General features: G+C 29.8%; 1 protein-coding gene across 1 annotated transcript; it reads right to left on the bottom strand.

The window, feature by feature from the left end:
- Window positions 1–12,305: 12,305 nt before the first annotated feature.
- On the bottom strand, window positions 12,306–19,808 carry LOC113864408 (ABC transporter G family member 12-like). Its single transcript, XM_027498069.1, has 9 exons — window positions 19,409–19,808; window positions 17,347–17,426; window positions 16,191–16,652; window positions 15,694–15,816; window positions 15,302–15,433; window positions 14,650–14,934; window positions 14,026–14,298; window positions 13,829–13,936; window positions 12,306–12,834 (listed from the first exon to the last, which is right to left on the bottom strand). The coding sequence occupies exons 1-9, from the start codon at window positions 19,662–19,664 to the stop codon at window positions 12,478–12,480; spliced, it is 2,076 nt and encodes a 691-aa protein (XP_027353870.1). The 5' UTR covers window positions 19,665–19,808; the 3' UTR covers window positions 12,306–12,477.
- Between the last annotated feature and the right edge of the window lie 2,309 nt (window positions 19,809–22,117).

The raw sequence follows: 22,117 nt of genomic DNA, 5'->3' as shown, positions 1-22,117 counted from the left end.
ATACATGGAAAAATTTCATGAGAACTCAGAGAACCAAGAAAACAGAGAAGAGAGACGAAAACTGAAACCCTAGCCATTGAAACTCACCTCTAAAAGCTCCAAATGTGATTACCACCTTCAATCTAGCTTCCAACGGCTTTGGAGGCGATTTAATTGGTAAGAATAGGTTGGGAATCGAGAGAACATAGAGAGATCTCGAAGGGAGGAGTGGGTAATGAATTTTCAATCTTAAACCCTTCAAATACCCTTCTGGTCGCGATACTCTCGCTGTAATGAAGGGATAGCAAAAATCTCAGAGAAAACTGCACTCTAATTTCTGTAAAATCTCGCTACAGCGAGGGACCTCTTGCTACAGCGAGACTGCATCTAGAAATGCACTCCTCTCTATCGCTTTCTCGCTACAGTAAGAGCGCAACAAATTCATGCCCTTCTCCTAGGACCTTCTCACTATAGCAAGATCACCCTGCAACACACACTTGGCCAATTTTTCAATCAATTCTAGCCCAATCACAAATCACATCACATTTCAACTACACTATACAGAGCTCTTCACAATCATATTCACATATTCATACACGTCCACGTCATCACACATATATACACATTATATATATATATATATATATATATATATATATATATCAAACATACAAACACATGAAGATTCCACATATACCTTTATATTAATATATCAAAATATTATTACAAAAATATGAGGCGTTACATCCCAGCCTAAGGGACCAAATACCTAGAGAATCCATACAAAGAAAAGGAACCAAGGAAGAAGGGGAGGTGTCAATCCAGTTGGCATCTATAGCACCATCAAGGCCTAGTTTAGCTAGATGATCAGGATTTTGGTTTGCTTCTCTATATACATGGCCAAACTTAACAAGTTAGATTTTCTTAATAATAATCCTAATTTGGGAAATCAGATCGAATAAAGGGTGCTTAATGCTTTGAACATTAAGGATTAAAGATAGGCCCTCTAGAGTCACTTTCTATCCATATGACATGGATCCCCTTTAGCACAGTGATCTCCAACCCTAAAAGAATGCTCCAAAGTTCAGCAGGGAGCTAATCTTTTGTTGAAACCAGCCAAGAATTGTCCTTGAGTATTATGAATTACACCCTCACAAGCACCAGTCCCTTCAACTAGAGAAACGACTCCATCCATATTGAATTTCCATTGATTATCAAGAGGAGGGAAACCATTTAACCTAAGCCTTATCATTTAGCTGTCGAGCAATGGACCCAAATTGCTTCCAATAGCACCCAAATTAGTACTGAAAATCAAACAAAATCCTCTAAATAAGAATAAAGGATTGGACAAAAATATTATTAAATATGAAATTATTTCCTTCCTTTCAAAGGTACTGATAAGTCTGTAATTAGGCCTTATTTTATAGCCCATATATTCATATTTGACCCTTTATTTTATTTGGTGCTCACACTAATTTATATATTAATTATGCAATTTGGTATAAAGATGCTGTAAGTATACTTTGAGTGTGTTTTGGGCCTAATTTGATAGAAAATTAGAGCTTCGCAGCAGTTAGCACACCCAGACCCTTTCAACAAGCACGGGGTGCTTTGAGCCCATGCACGGTCGTGCTTAAGGCATTACACGGCCGTGCTCATCTGTGAGAAGTCCAATTATCAAGAGTCTTTAGGGTTTTCAAACCCTATTAAAAGGAGATCTCAAGCATCGTAAAAGGGCATTTTTACATCTAGTCTTTGGCTTTCAGATATACTTCTCATTTTGTCTCTCTTGCACGGGATCATTAGCACATGCTTGGCGAGACTTGGAGCTTCAAGCGATCATACTTGAAGACTGGGAACACATCTCATACTCTAGTTTGCTATTTCTTTTGATTATGGCTTTGTTTATGATTGTTTTAGTTCTTTTCTTTAGCATGAGTAACTAAGTCCATAGCTAGGGTTATGGGAACTATTGTTCATGAATTTATGAAATTTTGGTATTTGAATCTAAAGTTGATTTTCGTTTTGTTATTAGATTTTATCCTATTATGCCTCTCTCTTAATCCTAATTAATTATATCGTCAGGCGACCATACTTCGGTTAATTAATAGATCTATAGGGTAAAATGAGACAAAAGATTAGGTGGACTAAACAAATCTTTCTCTTCTAATCGTTATTAAATTAACAAGTTCTTAGGTTCCTTAAGCTTTCTCAAATTGATATCTTGTATAACCATTGGGGATATTAATTTAGAGAAAAAAAATATTAATATTGCAAGACCATTGGGTATTAATAGTATTCGTATGAATGATTGGTAATCACAAGGAAATTAGATTTAGAGTTAAACAGAAAAATAACATAAAGGATTGAATGAGAAAACCCATATGCCCTAGGTTCCTCTCTGATAAGTTTAACCAAGACGTGCATTGTATTCCTTGCCCTTAGTTTTATAATTAATTTTATAAATTCTTGTTTTAATTAATATCATATCTTTGAAGCTTAAACAATTGAATTAGGAAATTCATAGTAATTGGAAAGCAATCCTTGTGGGACGATATTTCGAGAACTTAATTTAAGAACCCTTTATTACTTCTCGATGGGTACACTTGCCCTCCGAAAAAGTTTTTGAAACACACCTAAAGTATACTTATGACATCTTTATATCAAACTGCATAATTAATATATAAATTAGTGTGAGCACCAAATAAAATAAAGAGTCAAATATAAATATATGGGCTGTAAAATAAGGCCTAATTACAGACTTATCAGGTACCAAACAATAATCTCAAATAAACTACTCCAGTGAGAAAAGTTGTTGGAATTATGATTAGGAAGATTAAACATTACTTAATCCAAAATTCCTTTACTAAAGAAAGGACCCAATGGTGACAGATTCATCATCCTCACCACATCTATCATAGAGAAATGAAGAAGTCATACCTTATTTATGCCTTTCCAGGTTGGCTAGTAATTTATTATGGACAATTTTCCAGAGAAACAGTCTAATTTTAGGAAGTCCTTCCCACTTCCACATTGAGTCAAACAGGTTATGACAACTAGCAAAAGATATATTTGGAAAAAATAATAAAGAATAAGTAACTTTTAGAGAAAAAAAAAATACCATTGTTGGTCTTGTTCCAAAATACTGAGTCATGCCCTAAAGAATTTGAAAGAGGTTCAAAATTAGTCACCATCGTACAAATCTGTTCAAGAAGGATAACAGCTAACTTATCCAACTTCTAGACCCCATGAATAGAGATCAAGGCAACATTAACAACCAAATCTCATTCAGAAAAAGGGTTAATAGCATAATTATTCCAATAGCCAACATCAAGACACTAGTTATCATACCAGAATTTTGATCTCATGCCATCCCAATTATCCAACCAAGACCCTAAGAGAAAACAGACCAGATAAAGGACAAACTAGTCCACACATTGGAGGTTTTCCTACCTTGCCTAGATAAGGATTTTGACAAATGGAAAAAATTATATTTCTTATATAGAACTTGAGCCCATAATGCAAAAAAGGATGTATAAATCCTTCACCAAAGCTTCATGAGGTAAGCTTTATTCAAAGTATGCAGATCTTTAAACCCTAACCCCCTTTCAGATTTAGGTTTACAGATTGTGGCCCAGGTTATCATATGACACTTTTTTCCTTTTAAATAATCCTAAATAAATTGCTTGCATAAGCTATTAATTGTATGATAGATAGATGATGGGATTAATTAGGACTGTATTACATAAGCAGGAATACTTATGAGACTAGATTGAGCAAGGATTACTCTAAGGAGAGAGAGGGTCCCCTTGTCTAATGCCTCTAGTGGGATTAAAAAAGGCAGTTTTACCATTGTTCCAGTTAATAAACATAGAGGGAGAAGATATACAATAATTAATAATATCAACAAGATTAATGTTTATACCAATTTTCTAGAAAGTATTATTTATAAAAGACCACTTAAGCTTGTCATATACTTTCTCTAAGTCCAGCTTGATAATCATGTATCCATTTCTATTCCTAAGGATAGAGAAGGAATGTGTGAGCTCTTATAAAATCATAACATTATCAATGCCCTACCTATCAGGGACAAAATTGGTTTGGTTATTAGATATTAAGTATGGTAAGGCCCCCTCTAATTATATTAGTAATAATTTTGGTAATTATTTTATAACTGACATTGCACAAATAAATAGGTCTAAATTGGTGAATAAACTCAGGCTTCTCAATCTTAAGAATTAATGTAATTCCAGTTTTATTAACAACCCTAATATTAGCCGGATTGTCAAAAAATCTTTGACAAAGTTTAACAGGAATGGAGCTAAAGTATTCCATTGACTTTTGAAGAACAAAGTATGTAGCCCATTAAGACCAAAGGACTTGAAGTTTCCAATGCTAAACAAGGAGGTTCTGATCTCTTCAAGAGAGATAATATCATCTAATCTAATTCTATCAGATTCCTTTAAAGGGGAAAAAGAAGTTTTTGTATTGAGGTCAGGGATATTAGGTCAGGGATCAAAGTAAATATCCTTGAAATATTTTAGAGCCAGAGATTTTAAAATTTCAATATCAAACTCCCAGTGATCAAAGTTGTCTTTCAGAGCTTAAAAAATATTCTTTTTCCTTCTAATAATAGCAACTTTGTGAAAAAACAATTATTTTGATCCCTTAATTTAAGCTAGTGTGTCCTGTGATGATGATACCAATAAGTCTCTTTCCTGTCAAAATATTTTCATGAGATTAGTAAGGTAAAGGTTATTCCCCTGGGCCTCTCAATTCTGCTAAACAATCTTCTCTTTTGATTAAAATACTATCGAACATATTTTTGTTCCAGCTAAAAATATTAGTTATAAATCTATTCATATTCTTAGTCCAAGAATAAAAGGGAATCCAAGAGTTTTTGACCTGGTTACTAAAGTCAGGATGAGAGACCCAAGGAACTAGAAATTTAAAATTTTTATTATGTTCTATCCCATAGTTTTTACCCTTTATTTTGAGCTAGAGACCTATATTATCATATTTAAGGACAGGTATGTGAATAATAGAGCTATTGGGAAAAACCCAGTTCAACCTCTCATTAACAACTACCCTATCTATCCTCTCTTTTAAATTACCTCTCTGTCACATAAAGAGATTTCCTTTAAATACCAAATCAAAAAGGTTACATTGGTTTAAGCAATCAACAAATTTATTCATTTGATAAACATTAACATCCTTACCACCTACTTTCTCTTTGGTATATAGGATAGTGTTAAAATCTCCTGTAAGACACTAAGGAAGGTTAATGGTTTGACCGAGGTCAACTAATTTCTTCCAACACTCAGCTTTTAATCTATCTATGGGACTAATATATATGGAAGATAAAATCTAATCCTCCTTGCCAACACTCTTAATATTCAGGTGAATTTCAAATTTGGATGTATCAAAAATAGACGCTTTAATCCTACTAATATTCTAAAGACACTAAATGTCATCTAAGAAGCCAATAACATCCACTTTTACATTACCATCTAGCTTAATTTTCTTAATACAGATATATAGAGGAACAAGGTCTAGATGGAACATCCACTTTCTCAAACAAAGTAATGAAATCAAGTTTATACATGTCAATCAGGTCATTAACTATCCTAGCAAAAGATTTACCCCCAACACCCTCATAATTAAAAATAAAAACTCATATGACAAAAATAGGGAGTTAGGAAGCATCCTCAAGATGCTTAATATTGCTCTTGGTAGGAACTTGCCTTGGGTCAAAGATAGAAAGGCATAATATCAGGGGATTTTCTAAGAAAATTGCCATATAGGAATTTATGGGATTCCCAGTTAAATCCTAGACCTATACCTAAGATTTTGGATAGAACATTGCACGAAAGCATTCTGAATAATTTCTTTTTGTAAGGTCTTTATAAAAAAGAAAATTTCTTTATCATTATCCATATTTTTAGTTAAGCTTGTTTCCCTATAATCAGACAACTTCTATTTTCAGATTAACCAAGCTCTCTACTTTCCTCATTACTTTTTTCTATCTTAATATTATGCTTAGGTTGATTACTCTTTTTAGAATTGGTAGGATTAATAGATTTTAATACACTTTTCCCTACAATTTTAAATTTACCATGAATACCCCTATTTGTCTCCCCAAAATTTTCCAACTTTTTATTTCTAATAGAATCATTAAGGTCCATAGGTGCCTCATGCAATTTCCTTTTATCAGGATCACCCAACACATCAAACCTAGAACCACAAAGATGCTCCTTTCCTTTCCCATTATAAGCAGGAATCCTACTCTAAGTTAGTTGTTAAGGGCTCTATATTATCATCAATATTAGTCTTAGGTTCAGAGGTAACTGAGCCATTGGGATTTTGAGTATATTTGGGGTTCTTAACACAAGAGTCCAACCTATGACCATATCTACCACAAGAAAAACAAATAAGGTGTAAATCCTCGTATTCAACTCTAAATTCTTGACCTAAAACTTTAAATGAGGGAACAAGCTTTTTATTCAGATCTAACTCAACATAGATTCTAGCAAATTTTTCTCTAGAAACTAAGAAAGTATGAGGATCTATTTTTAACATGGACCCCAGATAGGCCCCACTTGCCAAGGAATTTTTCATTATATAATTCTAAAGGTAAATCTGAGAAACAAATCTAGACTGTTATTCTTTGAGGTTAAAATCTCTAAGTCTAAACAAAGGTTTCCACCTCTAAACTAGAAGGTAGTGGTCCAGAATTAACCAAGGCCCCTTATATAATGTAAATTTATAATCATTTAAGCTCTTAAGCTTAACTACGTAGTAATAATTATTCAGGTCCAGAACTTGAAGGTTTCCATTTTTCCTCCCACAGATTTCCCAATTTTTTATGAAGGAAATTGAAACTAATGGATTTTGTTAAAAGCTTTACTCTTAGGATATATTTCTAGGGTGAACACCATTGTTCATAAGCTAAAATTAAACAATTAGTTCATAGAAACAACTTGCAACATTTAATAAACAATTAGAATGCAAATTTTTTTATTTAACCTTTTTAATGACAAAAATTAAAATTAAAATTAAACACACCTAAACAAATGAACTAATGTAAAATAAAAAGATACCAAATTGCAAATAGAAATTGAAACAGAAACAAAAGCCTACAAATCAAAATAGCAAAACAAATCAAATTATGCAAAATTTGTAAACAGTGAAAAAGCAATAATAAATTCTAAAACGAATCAAAACTGACAACGTATCCTTGGCAACGATGCCAATTTGATAGACGATATTGAGTCACTATCAAAACAACTAAGTTCTTTAAGGATTTTGTAGTATAGAGCTAAACCTAAGTCAATTCACAGAGACACATTTTTAATTAAATTCAATTTTAAGTTTTCTTTTAAAGAATGCGAGTAAACTTTTGTGGATTTGAAATCTGCAAATTAATTAAATTAAACTACGAACATAATAAAATTGAATAAAAACAAATGAAGAAATATCAATTCACAGAATATCAAATTCATGTAACTTCGATTATCACAGTATCTAAATATTTTAATCCGAGTTTGAATGTTTACCCATTCAATTATTAATTCAATCAAATAACCTAATTAAACTAGGTCACAAATTAAATCAAATTATTATTAACCTAACTTAATTAATTATCAAATTAGAATATCAATTGAATCCTAATTTGAATTCTAATCACAGAAAAGTTAATCACGATTGTAATACACAAATTTGATATTAGAGAAAAAGGGAACAAATTCGAAGCAATTTGGCTCAGAACATAAATTGGATGTACAACATGTGGATTCCACAGATTGAACGAGAAGTTTAGTCATTCATTGAATCACTTAACCCACGCGAGAATGAAAAAAGAATGAAAGACTTCGAGAGAAAGTAAAAACAAGGATTCGTATTTTGACCAAATCTCAAAAACTCCAAGTGTCTAATCGCACACCTTAATTCCACAGATTGAACGAGAAGTTTAGTCATTCATTGAATCACTTAGCCCACGCGAGAATGAAAAAAGAATGAAAGACTTCGAGAGAAAGTAAAAACAAGGATTCGTATTTTGACCAAATCTCAAAAACTCCAAGTGTCTAATCGCACACCTTAATTCCACAGATTGAACGAGAAGTTTAGTCTTTCATTGAATCACTTAACCCACGCGAGAATGAAAAAAGAATGAAAGACTTCGAGAGAAAGTAAAAACAAGGATTTGTATTTTGACCAAATCTCAAAAACTCCAAGTGTCTAATCGCACATCTTAATTTAGAACCTTATTAGTCTATTTATAAGTTCTGATTAGGATAAATTAAGTGGCCAAAATTCGGGCCTTAATAATATCTAAAAGCCTAAATACAATTATTAAATAATAAAAGTCTAAATGTAATCCATAACAATATTCAACAAATTTGCTTCAACTTCAGAAAATCATAAAAAATTAAAAATAACTCCAAATCCAGTTATTCATATATGCATTTTGAAGCCCTGGATGTGTAGAATCCAATGCAACTAAAATCAACCAAAAGCGATATCTATAGAAAAAGTTATGGCTAAAAGAGTAGTTAGAGGCCAGAATAACCGAAAATACAAAATTAAAGCATTTATTTATAACAAGCTCAATTTATTCAAATAACTAGAAAATTATAAAAAAATCTAAAAATAAAGCATATGGAAGGTGTTTATAAATTAAAATAAAAATATAAATGTAAACTTAAAATATGTTACATTACCATTGTTCATCATTTTCCAAAGGTATTTTAATTTTGGGGCACAAATCTTAGAAATCATTCAGATTATGACTAGAAACCTCACTCTCTTGAGGGATATTAAACTCTTCTAACATAGATCTAACTATTTAGTCATCTCCTAAGATCATGTTTATTTCTTTTGATGCAAGGATTTTATCTTTATACGACATGCAAATAGAGGAACAAGGTCTAGATAGAACTTGATTTTTAGGGGAATCATTGAGTGGGTCTTCTTGCATATGAGAGGACAGATCTCCCTGATTAGTTGTGACTTTCATCTTGACTTTCTTCTTTCTGCGAAACATAAGATTGGTTTCTTATGTGGAGTGTTTATTAGCCTCTGAACGCACCATAGAGCTTTCTTCCATAAAATAGAGGAGAAAAGGTGAGAGCCCTCGAAGCTTCTAAGGAGAGCCTATGAAATAAGCCTTTGCTAGTGGCAACTCTTTCTAGAGGAAAAGGGCATAAGGTTGAGCAAACCCTAGTAGAGAAAGAAAAGTCATTTCTCTCTCCATTAGTCTTGTTCTTCATTACTATTTTTTAATAACAATAATTAATTCAATTATATTTATTTTTAACATTTAAAAATTTTAATCAGAATTTTCTGTTCTTAATCTAATAGCAATTAACTTTTTATTCTAAACAATTTATTTATATGCATATTTATTATTAATTTATGTATTAATTACCATTTAACAAATTATATGACTTATTATAATTACAATAATTTAATTGAGTTAAGAAATGTATTAGCTACCACTTATTAACTTATATGACATAATTTAATAAATTTTCTTTATTATTCATAAGTTATGAATAAATTAGCATTTATCAACTTATATGACTTATTATAAATAAATTTCCTTTATTAGTATTAAATGATGTATTAATTACCACTTGACAACTTATATGACTTATTATAATTAAATTTCTTTTATTATTATTAAGTTATGTATTAAATTGAATTTAACAACTTATATAACATATAATAAGGTCTTAAATTTTCTTTAATATATAATAAATAAATAAATCAACAATTAATAATTAATTAAAAATACACTTCTTAAAATTGTATTAATTATATTACAAATTTACTAATTGTTAATTATATAACCTCCCCTGGTTTTTTTTTACTAATCTTACAAAATTCAACAATATGCTATTTTAAATATAAATAACTGCACTGTAACATTTCATTTTCATCACTCTCACAGGTTTTTTTTTTTCTTAATCTACTAACATTCAACTTTTAATTCTAAACCATATATTTATATATTTTTATTAATAATTTCAATATGAATTAGCATTTAGCAACTAATATAACATATTATAATTACATTTTTATTATTTGAAAATTAAATAAATACGTCAATAATATTACAACTACTGTAATTTATACAAAAAAATGTCACACTCAATTTATTATTCCAATTAATCTAATTTATAAATACTATGATGACTATTTTGATTTTCAAATTTCACAACTCTAAATTACTTACTATTTTTTCGATTTGTCTGCATTTCAAAAATTTCCCAAATTAACCTATTAACAAAATTATGACAATTTTTTTATATCAATAATATGGCCTCTTTATTATTATCTTAATTTTAATTTATATTTCATTAATTTATAACAATAATTTTACCTTTGAAAAACCTAATTCTTAATTATATAACATAATATGTTTCCTTTATTAGTTTTACAAAATTAACCAATTCTCTATTTTTTATAAAAAATAATTATTTCTACTACATCTCATTTCTATAATTTTAATTTTAATTACTCACATATATTATTTATTAATCTAGGAACAATCAAATTCCAATTCTATTCAATATATTTATATAATTTTAATACTTTCCATTTCTCTATTTATTCACATTTAATTTTGTTTATATTTTTTATATTTACAATATTACAATTATATAATAAATTTTATTTCCATCGTTTTAATTTAAAAACAATAAATTTAACCTACAAAAAATATAAATTTAAATTAAAGATAAACCTTGAAACTTTCCTTTCTATTTTCTAAATACAAAATCCTATTTTAAAAATTTATAAATACAATAAAATATAAAATAAATATTTTGAAATTAATTTTTTACAAACCTCTTGTTGTTGTATCTAGCACCATTCACTCCTACCAGTTCCAAATGAAAATGTCGTGGCTCTCTAAAAAGTTTTTTGTAACGTAAAAAAATAATAAATTAAAATTTATTTTTAACACAAAATAATTTCTTTTCACCTTGCACAATGTCAAAACAGTGAAATCACCACGTTAATTGCATAATTTTCGAGCAAAACTCTTATCTAGAGTGTGTGTGTTTACAAAATTAAAGAAGGAGAACGAAGATGAAGGTAAAGCCTAACCATTTAGGAGAAATGTCACGTGGACCAATTAAATGTGTCAGGCTTGGCAATGCTAACACACAACACTCTTACATGTTGCCATGTGTCTCCAAACTAGCTATTGATAGATTTTTAAAATTTTTTTACCGTTATTCATCGTGACACATGTCATTCAAAGCTTGTGCCAGTTATTTATTTTATGATCCTTGTATTTAAAAAATAATAATAATAGTATTGATAATGTGTAACGACACATTAGACACATATCATTCTCTGTCCAGACAAAGAAGTTATTTTGCAAAAACCCTAAATTGAAAAATTGTTTCTCAATTAACCCTAATAAGTAAAATAATCCCGTTTAGAAAGTGTCAAAATGGACTGAATTGAATGACTTGCTTTAAATAGAGCCTAATATATGGTGTAAGTTGAATTTTTAAAATGGATCCAATCTTAATTTGATTCAATTTAAAAAAAAAATGGTTAATTCATGTCGGTTAGGCTCGTAATGATTGAAAAAAAAAAAACTCGTAATGGGTTCGACCAATCTATTAACTTCTTTTTTAAATTAACATTTATTTATTTGAATTAAACTTTTTAATAAAATTATTTTTTCATATAAAAATAAACATTTTTTTAATATATTAAAGGGTCAAATAGAAATGGGATGAATTTTATCAAGATATAATATCAAATACTTTAATATGATAACGAATTAATAATTTTACATAATATTATATTATTGATGCAATTATAAATTAAAAAAATGAGGACATGGTTAATTTGTTCAACTGGCAACTCATAATAAGCTGAACTAACAAACTTTTATTGGTCCACAGTGGACAGACTTAAATCGACATCTTCTTGTATTTTTCCCTCTCCAACCAATGTGGGACTCCTGTTCTCACGAGTTTAATTATCATTTTTCTGATAACTGACAACAGTTATGGGGGGGTTGAATAAATTTATGAGAGCATATATACTTGTGGATACATTTAAATAACAACACCTTCAGCTTCAGCATGCGAATGATAAACATTTTCAGGCATCGTATCAAAACTCTTGTATTTTATATTATATCATCATTAATTTCGACTTCGTTTGATGCAGGTATTCATCTAACCAACAAAGTTTCAACCTGATATTCAGAAGGCTAAGGACAATGAACTAGGGATACCTGCATTTGTACAAGTAATTATTTCAGTTTAGAGATCTTAATTGAAAGAAAAAAAATGTGATGGAAGGGCACATTGTCCCATTTGTCTGTTTGTACCTTAAACGGTTATAAAAACATTTGCTCTATACATACGCTAACAAAAGAAAATGCAATTTTGTATGTTAATTAGCTGGTGAAAGCAACTAATAAGAAAATCCAGCATAAAATATAACATTTTTGTTGAATATGTGGTTCTAGTTGAGTGGAGAATCAAGACCATCTTGAGAAGAAAGTGAATGGAGGGGTTGATGCCTCTGGGAAGGAAAAGATGGCATCTTCCTGAAAGAGGGTCTTTTCTCAAGCTGTTGTATGGTTCTCTTGGCATAAAGTGTCTGAAACAATGGGGATGCTCTTTCCTTAAGCTTCAGAACAGTAAAGAATAGAACCCTGTAGAATATGAGAATCACAAATAGAGCTGCTAAATCCCACCACTTTGAGTGGTTTAATTCAATGCCTAGCATGTGTGTGATGATGTATTCTCCCCTCAATTTTTGGTCACCGGGTATCATAGGATCAAACTCAAGCCCAAGCAAGTCATTCTTGTATGAACCCTGTATTCCAAATCATATATTAAAATCATAAAATAAGTGCATCATTAATTTGACTAGTAAGTAGTGAACTTCACAATTTGTTTTCTTCTTTTTGTGTCTGAAGTAATTTAAGAGTTAATAAGGCATAAATCCTTCAATTGAACTGATAGCAACATGTTGTTCCCATGTTTTTCATTGTAACTTCAAGGGACCAATCATAAATATGCAACTGTTTGCTACTATCATACTTGTCACGGTTAACCAGTAATTTTCCAAATTTAAGTTGTTACTTGACGACGACTCGTTTTATATCTAATTCCTTTATTACTTTTTATGTTAGACCATTGTCATGAATTAAGATAAAGTAAAAAAAAAAAAAGTTGGCCTTGAAAGATGGATTTTATTTATATTGCTTTGTTCCTGAAACTTTTTCCTTATAAGAATTAGTCTTTTCATCTATTTGTTGGTAATTTTAGCACACAAGTCAAAGTTGTCAATTTATTAATATATTCATCCCTTTAAAAATCAATTTGAATTTTTTAAAGATCAAGACATTTTAGCATTTTTTTTAATTTCAAATTATTTATTGTTTTATAACATTAGTTAAGAAAGCATTTACTATCTTTTGTTCAACGTTATCCTTCTTTCTTTATATATATATATATCAGGGGTATTCTTCATGTGATAGCAAGAGAACAATTCTTACAAAATGTAGAGATTATTCAAGTTGATTCCATCTTTCTCAATAAACTCTTTTTCATACACATGGTCAAGAATCTATCTATTGCTAAGAAATATAACTATTTACTAATCATGTCAAATTTTGTTGGATGTCCATTTAAGTTAGTGTTCAATAGCTATTATTTTTCTAAGAGATTGATAAGCATCAATAACATTTATTTAGGATTTCTTTAATTCATGTATAACACATTTTAAAACAACACAAGTATGTTATATTAATCTTTTATGGTTAGACAAATGAGGCACAAGTCAATTTGACAGAGAAATTAAGTACCTGTATTGCCCATGAGCCATAACTGATGTATGAAATTGGGTAGCGCCAAACGGGCTTTGGAAGATCAGACAGCAACCTGAAGAATCCGGAGGTCATCATCATGATTCCCTGCATGAAAAACCAATAATGGAATATTAAAGTATGTGTCATTTTTCAGTAGAATTTTCATTTAACAAGGGTAGACATTTTATTCTTACTATTATTCCAGCTCCTGTAATTATTCCCATGAGGAAATTTGGAACTAGTGAAGCTACAACCATCATGAGGCTCTCAATTACGGAGATGCAGCTATAGATATTGAGAGTGAAAAACACAAAGTGAATGATTCCTGGTCGGAATTTCACCATGTTATAAGTGATGGTGCTAGTAGTAAGAGCAATAGCAACCAAGAATGGGAATGAAGAAAGGAAGTTGGCTAAGATATATGCTGCAACTCCATAATATCCGTTAAGCCTCTCTCGATAAAAAACCTGTTTCATATGAAAAAAACCATGATAAGCCTAAATAAACATGATTTCTATATACCAACTGTGCATAACCACAATATACAAATTAATCAAAGGATATTTTAATGATGAAAACTTTATCAGCTCAGATTAACTTGTCACATTTCCCAAATCAAATTTTATGACAATTTTTTAACATGTGCAACATTGTGTAGAATAAGAAATCATGTATAATATCTTTTTATTGAAAATTGTAACATTTAATAGTATCAATGCATTGAATTATGTAATTTTTAATAAAAATTTACTTTGTGTAACTTTTTATCCTCTACGATGCTCCATATGTTAAAAAAAATGATTTTATAACAGTGTTACCTTCATTTCTTCAATAAATGATGGAAATCCCCCAATTGACATGAATGTCATAAATCCTGATATGAATGCACCACAGGCACCACGGGCCAGGATTGAAGTGTAGCTATAGCCAATATCAAAATAAATGGTTCCAACACATATTGATACAATAATGTAAATTATAATCCTCAACCAGTAGTAACCCACATCTCTACACATGTTCACAAACGATCTCCTTGTCAAAGTGAAGAGTTGCTTCCACCAACTAGCTTGACTTCCATGTTGTGTTGCAGTTTCAAGCCCTTCCTGTGTTACATTAATCAATAATAGAATTAATATTTGATCATAATGGCATCAAATGTAGTGAAGCCATCAAAAAGTGAATTAAAAACTTAGGAGAATATTTTAAAAAAAAACTTTAAGTGCTTGCTGATTTATAGCATGATGTACTAATGGGAGCAAGTTGCAGCGTGAATATACAAGTAGAAGTTACATGTGATTGTGCTATATGGTATGTTTCAGTAAGAAAAATCAGGCCTAAGTAGAATAATACAACGGAAATTTATCAAACCTTATTTTTTATGAAATGAATAACACAATACCCTATGGAATTCAGTTTGGAATAGGGATCAGTTGAATTAATCAAGTGTAGAGCGAATTTAGAAAAACATACATCGGTAGACAGTTCTTGAATTCTGTTCTTGGCTTTTCTGGCATGCGTTGAACGCCTATATTTCTCAACTAACATTGCCTTAATCTCTGCTGTGGCCAAATTCAAGAAAGGATCTGATGAATTTGGAATATCCTAATAAGAAAAAAAAAAGAGAGAGAAACTCGATGAATTAGTATAGCCATAAAAAACAAACAAACGAGACCTTAATTCAAAAGGGAAAATTCAACAAGTAATATATACACATCTTTGGTTCCATACTTTAAATTGAGATAGGAGCATATGTATATTAAAATCTGTTTCACCCATGAAAGAGTTTAAGGGGGCATGGGATAAGTACTCACATATAAAATAAACGAGAGAGTGCACTGTTAGAATTAATAACTAAGACGTACATGAATTCTTTGAGATCCCTTCAGTGTAGCTGTCACAATGTCAAAGTCAGAATTGATGCATCGTAGGAAGTGATCAGAAGGGTTTCTTTTACGTGGACAAGGAAAACCAGCTTCAGCAAAAAACTGTAAAAAGAAATTGAAAAAATAAGGCATTGAAGAAGAGTTTCTAAGCACAAAATATTAAACTAACAAACTAGACAGGCCTAACATGGTCATAGGTGCGATTGGAATAGCTTGTGAAAATAATTTGCCTCTTTTCAGCTTATTTCAACAAGCTTATTAAATTTCATAGTCAAGTTCATCATATAAATCCCTTGTAGAATGAGAGCTTATTGGACAAGTGTTTAAAGTTGATATCAGAACACACTCCATATATACTTTGGTGCCCAAGTCTAACATGAAAATAATCACTATAATTAACCAACAAAAGAAAGAGGTAAAAACAACCACTTCAAGAATATTCATATTTACCATGTCCATGAAAGATATAATTATACCTCAACTGCCATTTTTGCTTCTCCAAAATAAACTGTTTCACCACCAGATAGTAAGAAAAGGTCATCAAAGAGTGCAAATACTTCACTGCTGGGTTGGTGAATGGAAGAGATAACTGTCCTTCCATCACGAGCAACATTTCTAAGAGTTTGAACAACAAAGAATGCAGAGGCACTGTCAAGGCCACTTGTGGGTTCATCAAGAAACAGTAAGCGAGGCCTTGTAAGGATCTCAAGTGCAATACTAAGTCTCTTCTTTTCCCCTCCACTTATACCTCTCAAGTGCCAATTACCAATCAACCTATCAGCACAGTCTTGGAGACCCATTTCTATGATTGTTCCATCCACTATGCTACCAACTTCTTCTTTCGTCATTGTTGTTGGAAGACGTAGATTAGCTGAATAAGAAATCGTTTCCTTCACAGTGAGAGTTCCCAGCAGCACATCCTCTTGTGTTACATAAGCCTTAAGTTTCAACATGAAAAGTAAATATGGCTCAGATGCATGTTCATTCAGACTTAAAATATTTAAATACCTTCAATATATTTTGGTAATGACTCTCAAAATTTATTTTATGCAAAATCACTTTTAGGAGAATACTCCCCAACGCAAACTCAAATTCATTGCTCTTCAATAGTATTTCTTTCAAAATGTATTCAGTTCAACATCCAAAATTCCTAGAGATTTCTTTACTAAGAAAAAAATTAACATAAAAAATAATAAAATTACTTTCATATGTTATGAAGAAATTCTGTCATTTAACTTTACAAAAATTTTAAGCGATAAGTTGTTTTTAATTTATAAAAGAAGTTTTATTCATTTTTTATATTAATTGTTTTCCTACAATAACTTCTCTAGAAGTTTTTCTAAATTAAACCTTAATCATCCTACAACGATAAATTGTGATTACCTTATTTTTCTGACTGTTCTAACATCATTATAAACACAGCTACTTATAAAGACAACTTTTTTGTTAAGAACCAGAGATAAGCATCCATTTCTGAATTTTGAGATAAATGATAATTATTGCTCAGCAACATTTCAATCGATATGTAGTCCTCTAAAAATTATAACTAGGGCTAACACAATATAAACAGAAAGTAGATATTGGATTACCCAAGACGATGGTAATATATTGAAAATTTGTTACTTTACTTACAACAGCACCATAGCCTAGGCTTTTCTTCTTTCCATTGAGAAGAACATTTCCTGTCATAACCACATTTTTTGAGAGTCTACCTGCGACAATATCAAGACATTTAAATATTCATAAAATTGTATTAAATATAGGACAGAAAAACCATTAAGTTGCCAATTTATAGAAATATGTGGCATCATACAGATACAACTAAGTACACTCTTTAACTCAAAACATAATCTAAAAATTTATCACATGTTTTCCATAATGATAACTCTCTAATGGTGTGTCCTGAAATAATTTGTTAGCTTCTGAATGGTGAGGAAACTGATGATGCTTATTATTTCATGAAGTACAACAACGACACTACACTAGTTGTAAAATTGGAGGAAAAATATTACAGGAACTATTACACAACACAACATTTTTTCTTGATTCGTTTAGATGATTATGAAGTGTGCATTTTGCACATACACTACACACGTCTTATTCAGAAAGAGGGGAAAAAAAAGGTACACGTCTGCCACTGAAGACAAATTTCAAATAACAAGGGGTGCGGATACACTATATAAATAATATTTATTTATCATAAGGTGTTTGGTTTTATTTTTTTAATTGATATATTTTTATTAATTATTACAAAAAAATAGTACTATGTTTCTTATTTTAAAGATTTTAGGAAAGAAATAATAGAAATAAAAAATTATTTTTACCATTATTAATTGAAATATATAAACTTAAAATGAAAGCAAAAACAAACCAAACACCAACTTAATTAATCATTCATATAGGGTTGAAATATCATCAAAGATCACTGGACAATGAATGAAAAATTCTTTTTAATTTTGTCAATAATGATAAATTATATCATATTAAACTCTGAGAGGTTACTCATGTTAGGTAGAAGTGTCAAGACAAGACTGAGTCCAAACGCATAGCCATGCAATGTAAATGACCAGACAAAACCTGTAACGAGCAACCAACTCAGTATGGTCCCAGCATGGACCATTGGGCTTAAAGCGCACTGTGTCGATTTCCATGAAAGTTGGTATTTGGTAATGTTACCGTCATATACTTACAGTGAAAACACCATTACGTGTCTAGCCATAGTGTCGGTTTTTGGAATAGTGGTATATATCACAGTTCACAGAAAACTAAATTGTCATATTCATTAAATAAGACCTTGCAAAATCCATTAGTTAGGTTACATAATTCAGCATGTAATTCTAATCCTATCATTCCAACTACCAAAATTGAAGACGCATCAACCATAATGTATAGAAAACAATTAACTTGTCCTTGTCAACGTCAACTATCAAAAATTTCGGAAGTAAATGAATGAAGAATCAAATGGTAACCACCGCGACGTTGCTTTGATTAAAGCCAACTACAGCAAAAAGTGCAAAATTAAACTCACGTGAAAAAACAGAAACCTCAAAACATGAAAAGGAAAAAAAATCACCATCACTTCTTTTATCTGTCTTTTTGTTTTTTTGGTATTTAAAGTGTAAAAATTAATTTAAATATTATCAGAATAGCAATATAGTTTCTTGATCCCGGGAACCTGGATGGTGTATTCTTGTCATGCATGGTACGTAATTGGAGATAACGACACCATACCCCACCACGGACCAACCCATATTTAAAACAAGGGCCCTTAGTCCCTTGGGCTGTGTTGGAGTGGGGAAAAGTTGAATTTAGTAAATTCAACAGACTAAACGATTTATAGTTTTAAGGAAAATTTTAACATCAACTTTGAAGACAATTTAACACATTTAAAAGAACCGTGGTTTTAATTAAACAATCCCAAGGAAGAATCTCAATATGGAAAGATCCAAAATCCAATATTCTATAGCCCCAATTGATTAAAAAGAATGTATCTATAATTACCACTAGCTAGACAGTGAGAAGACAAGAAAAGGTTGAATTTTTTTTAACAAAAATAATATTTTGTTTTGAAAAATATAAAAGTAAATCATGTAAATGAGCAGTGTCATGTTAGCATGAAAGGAGCTGCAGCACAGAGAGAGAGAGAGAGAGAGAGAGAGAGACAAGGAAATGATGAAATTAATAACAAGTAAACCTGCAAGTGCATCAAGAAGGGTGGATTTTCCAGAGCCAGAAGGACCCATAATAGCCATGATTCTGCCAGGCTCAGCATACCCATTAAGGCCATTAAGCAACCTCTTGGTTGGTCCCTTTCCAAAGTTTGGAAGAACAACTCTAAGATCTTCCCAAGCCAAGAAGCTTCCCCTATCAAAGCCAGTGTAAGCAAGTTCCCTCTCAGAAGCACCCCAGTTGGTGGCTTTGTTGTTATCACTGGCTGCCTCTATCTCCATGTTGATCTGCAGCTAAAGAAGTTTGACCTGAAGATGGAGCCTAACATAAAATAAACTTAAAAGAGATAGAGAGAAACTTAACCATCTAGAGTGATTGACAACAAATACCAAACAACTAACTATTAATGCTCTCATCAAATGAATTAGGAACATGAGAAAATTATGAAGAGAGAGAAAGATACAAAGACTTAATGGCTTGAGTATGAACAGATCAGAGGCATATGGGTGGCAAGTAAAGGAAATTAATGTGAGGCTTACAGCTGCATCCGTGTACACCATGCTTGTTGTTGTCAGTTTGAAAATGCCTTTATATCTATATCATTTTGTTCAAAAGGAGTAGTAACGCTTCAAAAATTATAAATATTTTTTTATTAAAAAGTATAATGTTTAATATTATTAATGATACAAATTTGTTTATAAGTTCTTTAATCATAATTCTTAATGAAACTGTTATAGCTATATAAGTAAGAATAAAAAACTTTCTTACAATAATTTTTTATTAATAATTATTTTACTTATTAAATAAAATATTAAATATTTATTTCCTTTTCTTTTTCGTAAAATATTAAGAGGATTAATAAAACCTTTTATTCTGAAAGGATATAGCATATGTATCGGGAAGTAAATTTCTTTTCCTAAGTTTGGTCATTTGCCCGTAAAAATTTTACAAGATTAAGTGATGTAAAAGTTTTGTCTGCGTGCGTGTTTACAGAAAACAGACATTAATGTTTTGGATAAAATAGAAAATGAGTAGAAAGAAAATAAATAAATAAAATGAAAAATATATAAAAAAAAATGAGATAAAAATATGTTATTTAGATGAATAAAAATTATATAAAATATGTTACTTTTTATTTTACTTATTTGGATGAATAAAAAAAGATAATTAAAACATTAATTTATACAAAAAATTTACAATAAAAATAAATTTTATTTTAACGAAAAATTAAAATTTATTTTTTAATTGTGTAGTTTTTAATTATTTTTATATTTTTAATAAAATACACAAAACTTTTAAAAAAATCACAAGCTTTCCACTCAGAATCTCACAATTTTGTGTAAAAATTTTTGTAGTGGACTCAAAAAGATATTATTTTTTACTCATAACAAAATATTTAAATATATAAAAAAATTATTTTCTTATACTTTTTCAGCTTTACATAATATTTTTCTGAGAAATACTTTTTCAACTTGTTATGATTGTGTCAAGATCTGTATCAGACATAATTAATTGTTACTTAACAATTTGTTTTATCAAATTTAGTTTCGATTATCTAATCAATGTTTTATATAGCTGAAAAACGAAACCAAATGTTAGTTATACTTGAAAAAATAATGTGGTTAATTGAGTCACATAATGTTAATCATTAATTGATCAACTAAGTGCGCGCATAAATTACGTAACTTGATTAATTAGTTGCTATTGAGTATTTTTCTTAATAAAAAACAAACTTCATTAATTAGTAAGCTTGTGCATGCACATTCCCTTGAATACTTCTTCTATTTATGAAAAATAATATATTTTTAAAATAATAATTACTTTATAATTTTAAGGTGGAATTATTTTTTTCTATTTTATCTTTAAAATAATTATTATCTTAAAGTTTACATAAACAAATTCTAAAATGAGCGTAACAATAAATTTTATAATACTTTTACTAAAAATAAAATAAATAAATATATTTTTTAATTCTTCTGTCACAACCTTAACTAGTTTTAGATAAAGAAAGTACTATTTTTGTAGTTCATTAATTTGAAATTTCTCAATTGACTCGAATATTTGAAATGTAAGAAAAATTGCATTACAAAAGGGTAAACAGTCACGAAGAGAATATCATTTAGCAACATTTTATTTTAAAATTTCATTTCTAAACGTTAATGTAACACTTAACTAATAAAAATTAAACTAATTTAGACATGTGTTATAATAATAGATATAATAGATAATTTTTTTATTAATATAAAAAAATATAATATGTATTATAGAAAAGTTACAAATTGACCAATTGTAGAGAAGTTGGTGGCTTTAGTTACTTCAATTTATCTTCAAAGAAAAAATTACAAGCACATTGTCATGTATTGACCAATTGTAGAGAAGTTGAGTCGTTTCTTCATTAAGTAATCTTATTTGATAATTTATTATAAATTCATACTCTCTTAAAGTACAAATATGCAATTACCTATGTGTTTTATGTAGGGAATTTAGAAACGTATTGTGTCGACAATTAAGAAGTTGCACACGATTATCCTCTGAGATAGATAGGAGGGTTCATAGAGAATTTGTTCAATGATTTTCTCATTGAATAAGTTTAATTATATTCTTGTCATTTGATTTCATTGAATAGTAATATTTTCTCACTTCATTTTTTTATTATAAATAAAAAGATGCACCAAATGAATCCTATTATGATGATTTAAAGTTTTTAGCTATGGGTTCAATTGATTGTGCAAAG

The sequence above is a fragment of the Abrus precatorius genome, unplaced genomic scaffold, assembly GCF_003935025.1.
Source record: "Abrus precatorius isolate BTA unplaced genomic scaffold, Abrus_2018 Scaffold4, whole genome shotgun sequence".
Taxonomy (NCBI): Eukaryota; Viridiplantae; Streptophyta; class Magnoliopsida; order Fabales; family Fabaceae; genus Abrus; species Abrus precatorius.
The sequence above is the reverse complement of the archived record's forward strand: the minus strand, read 5'-3'. Positions and strand labels throughout refer to the sequence as shown.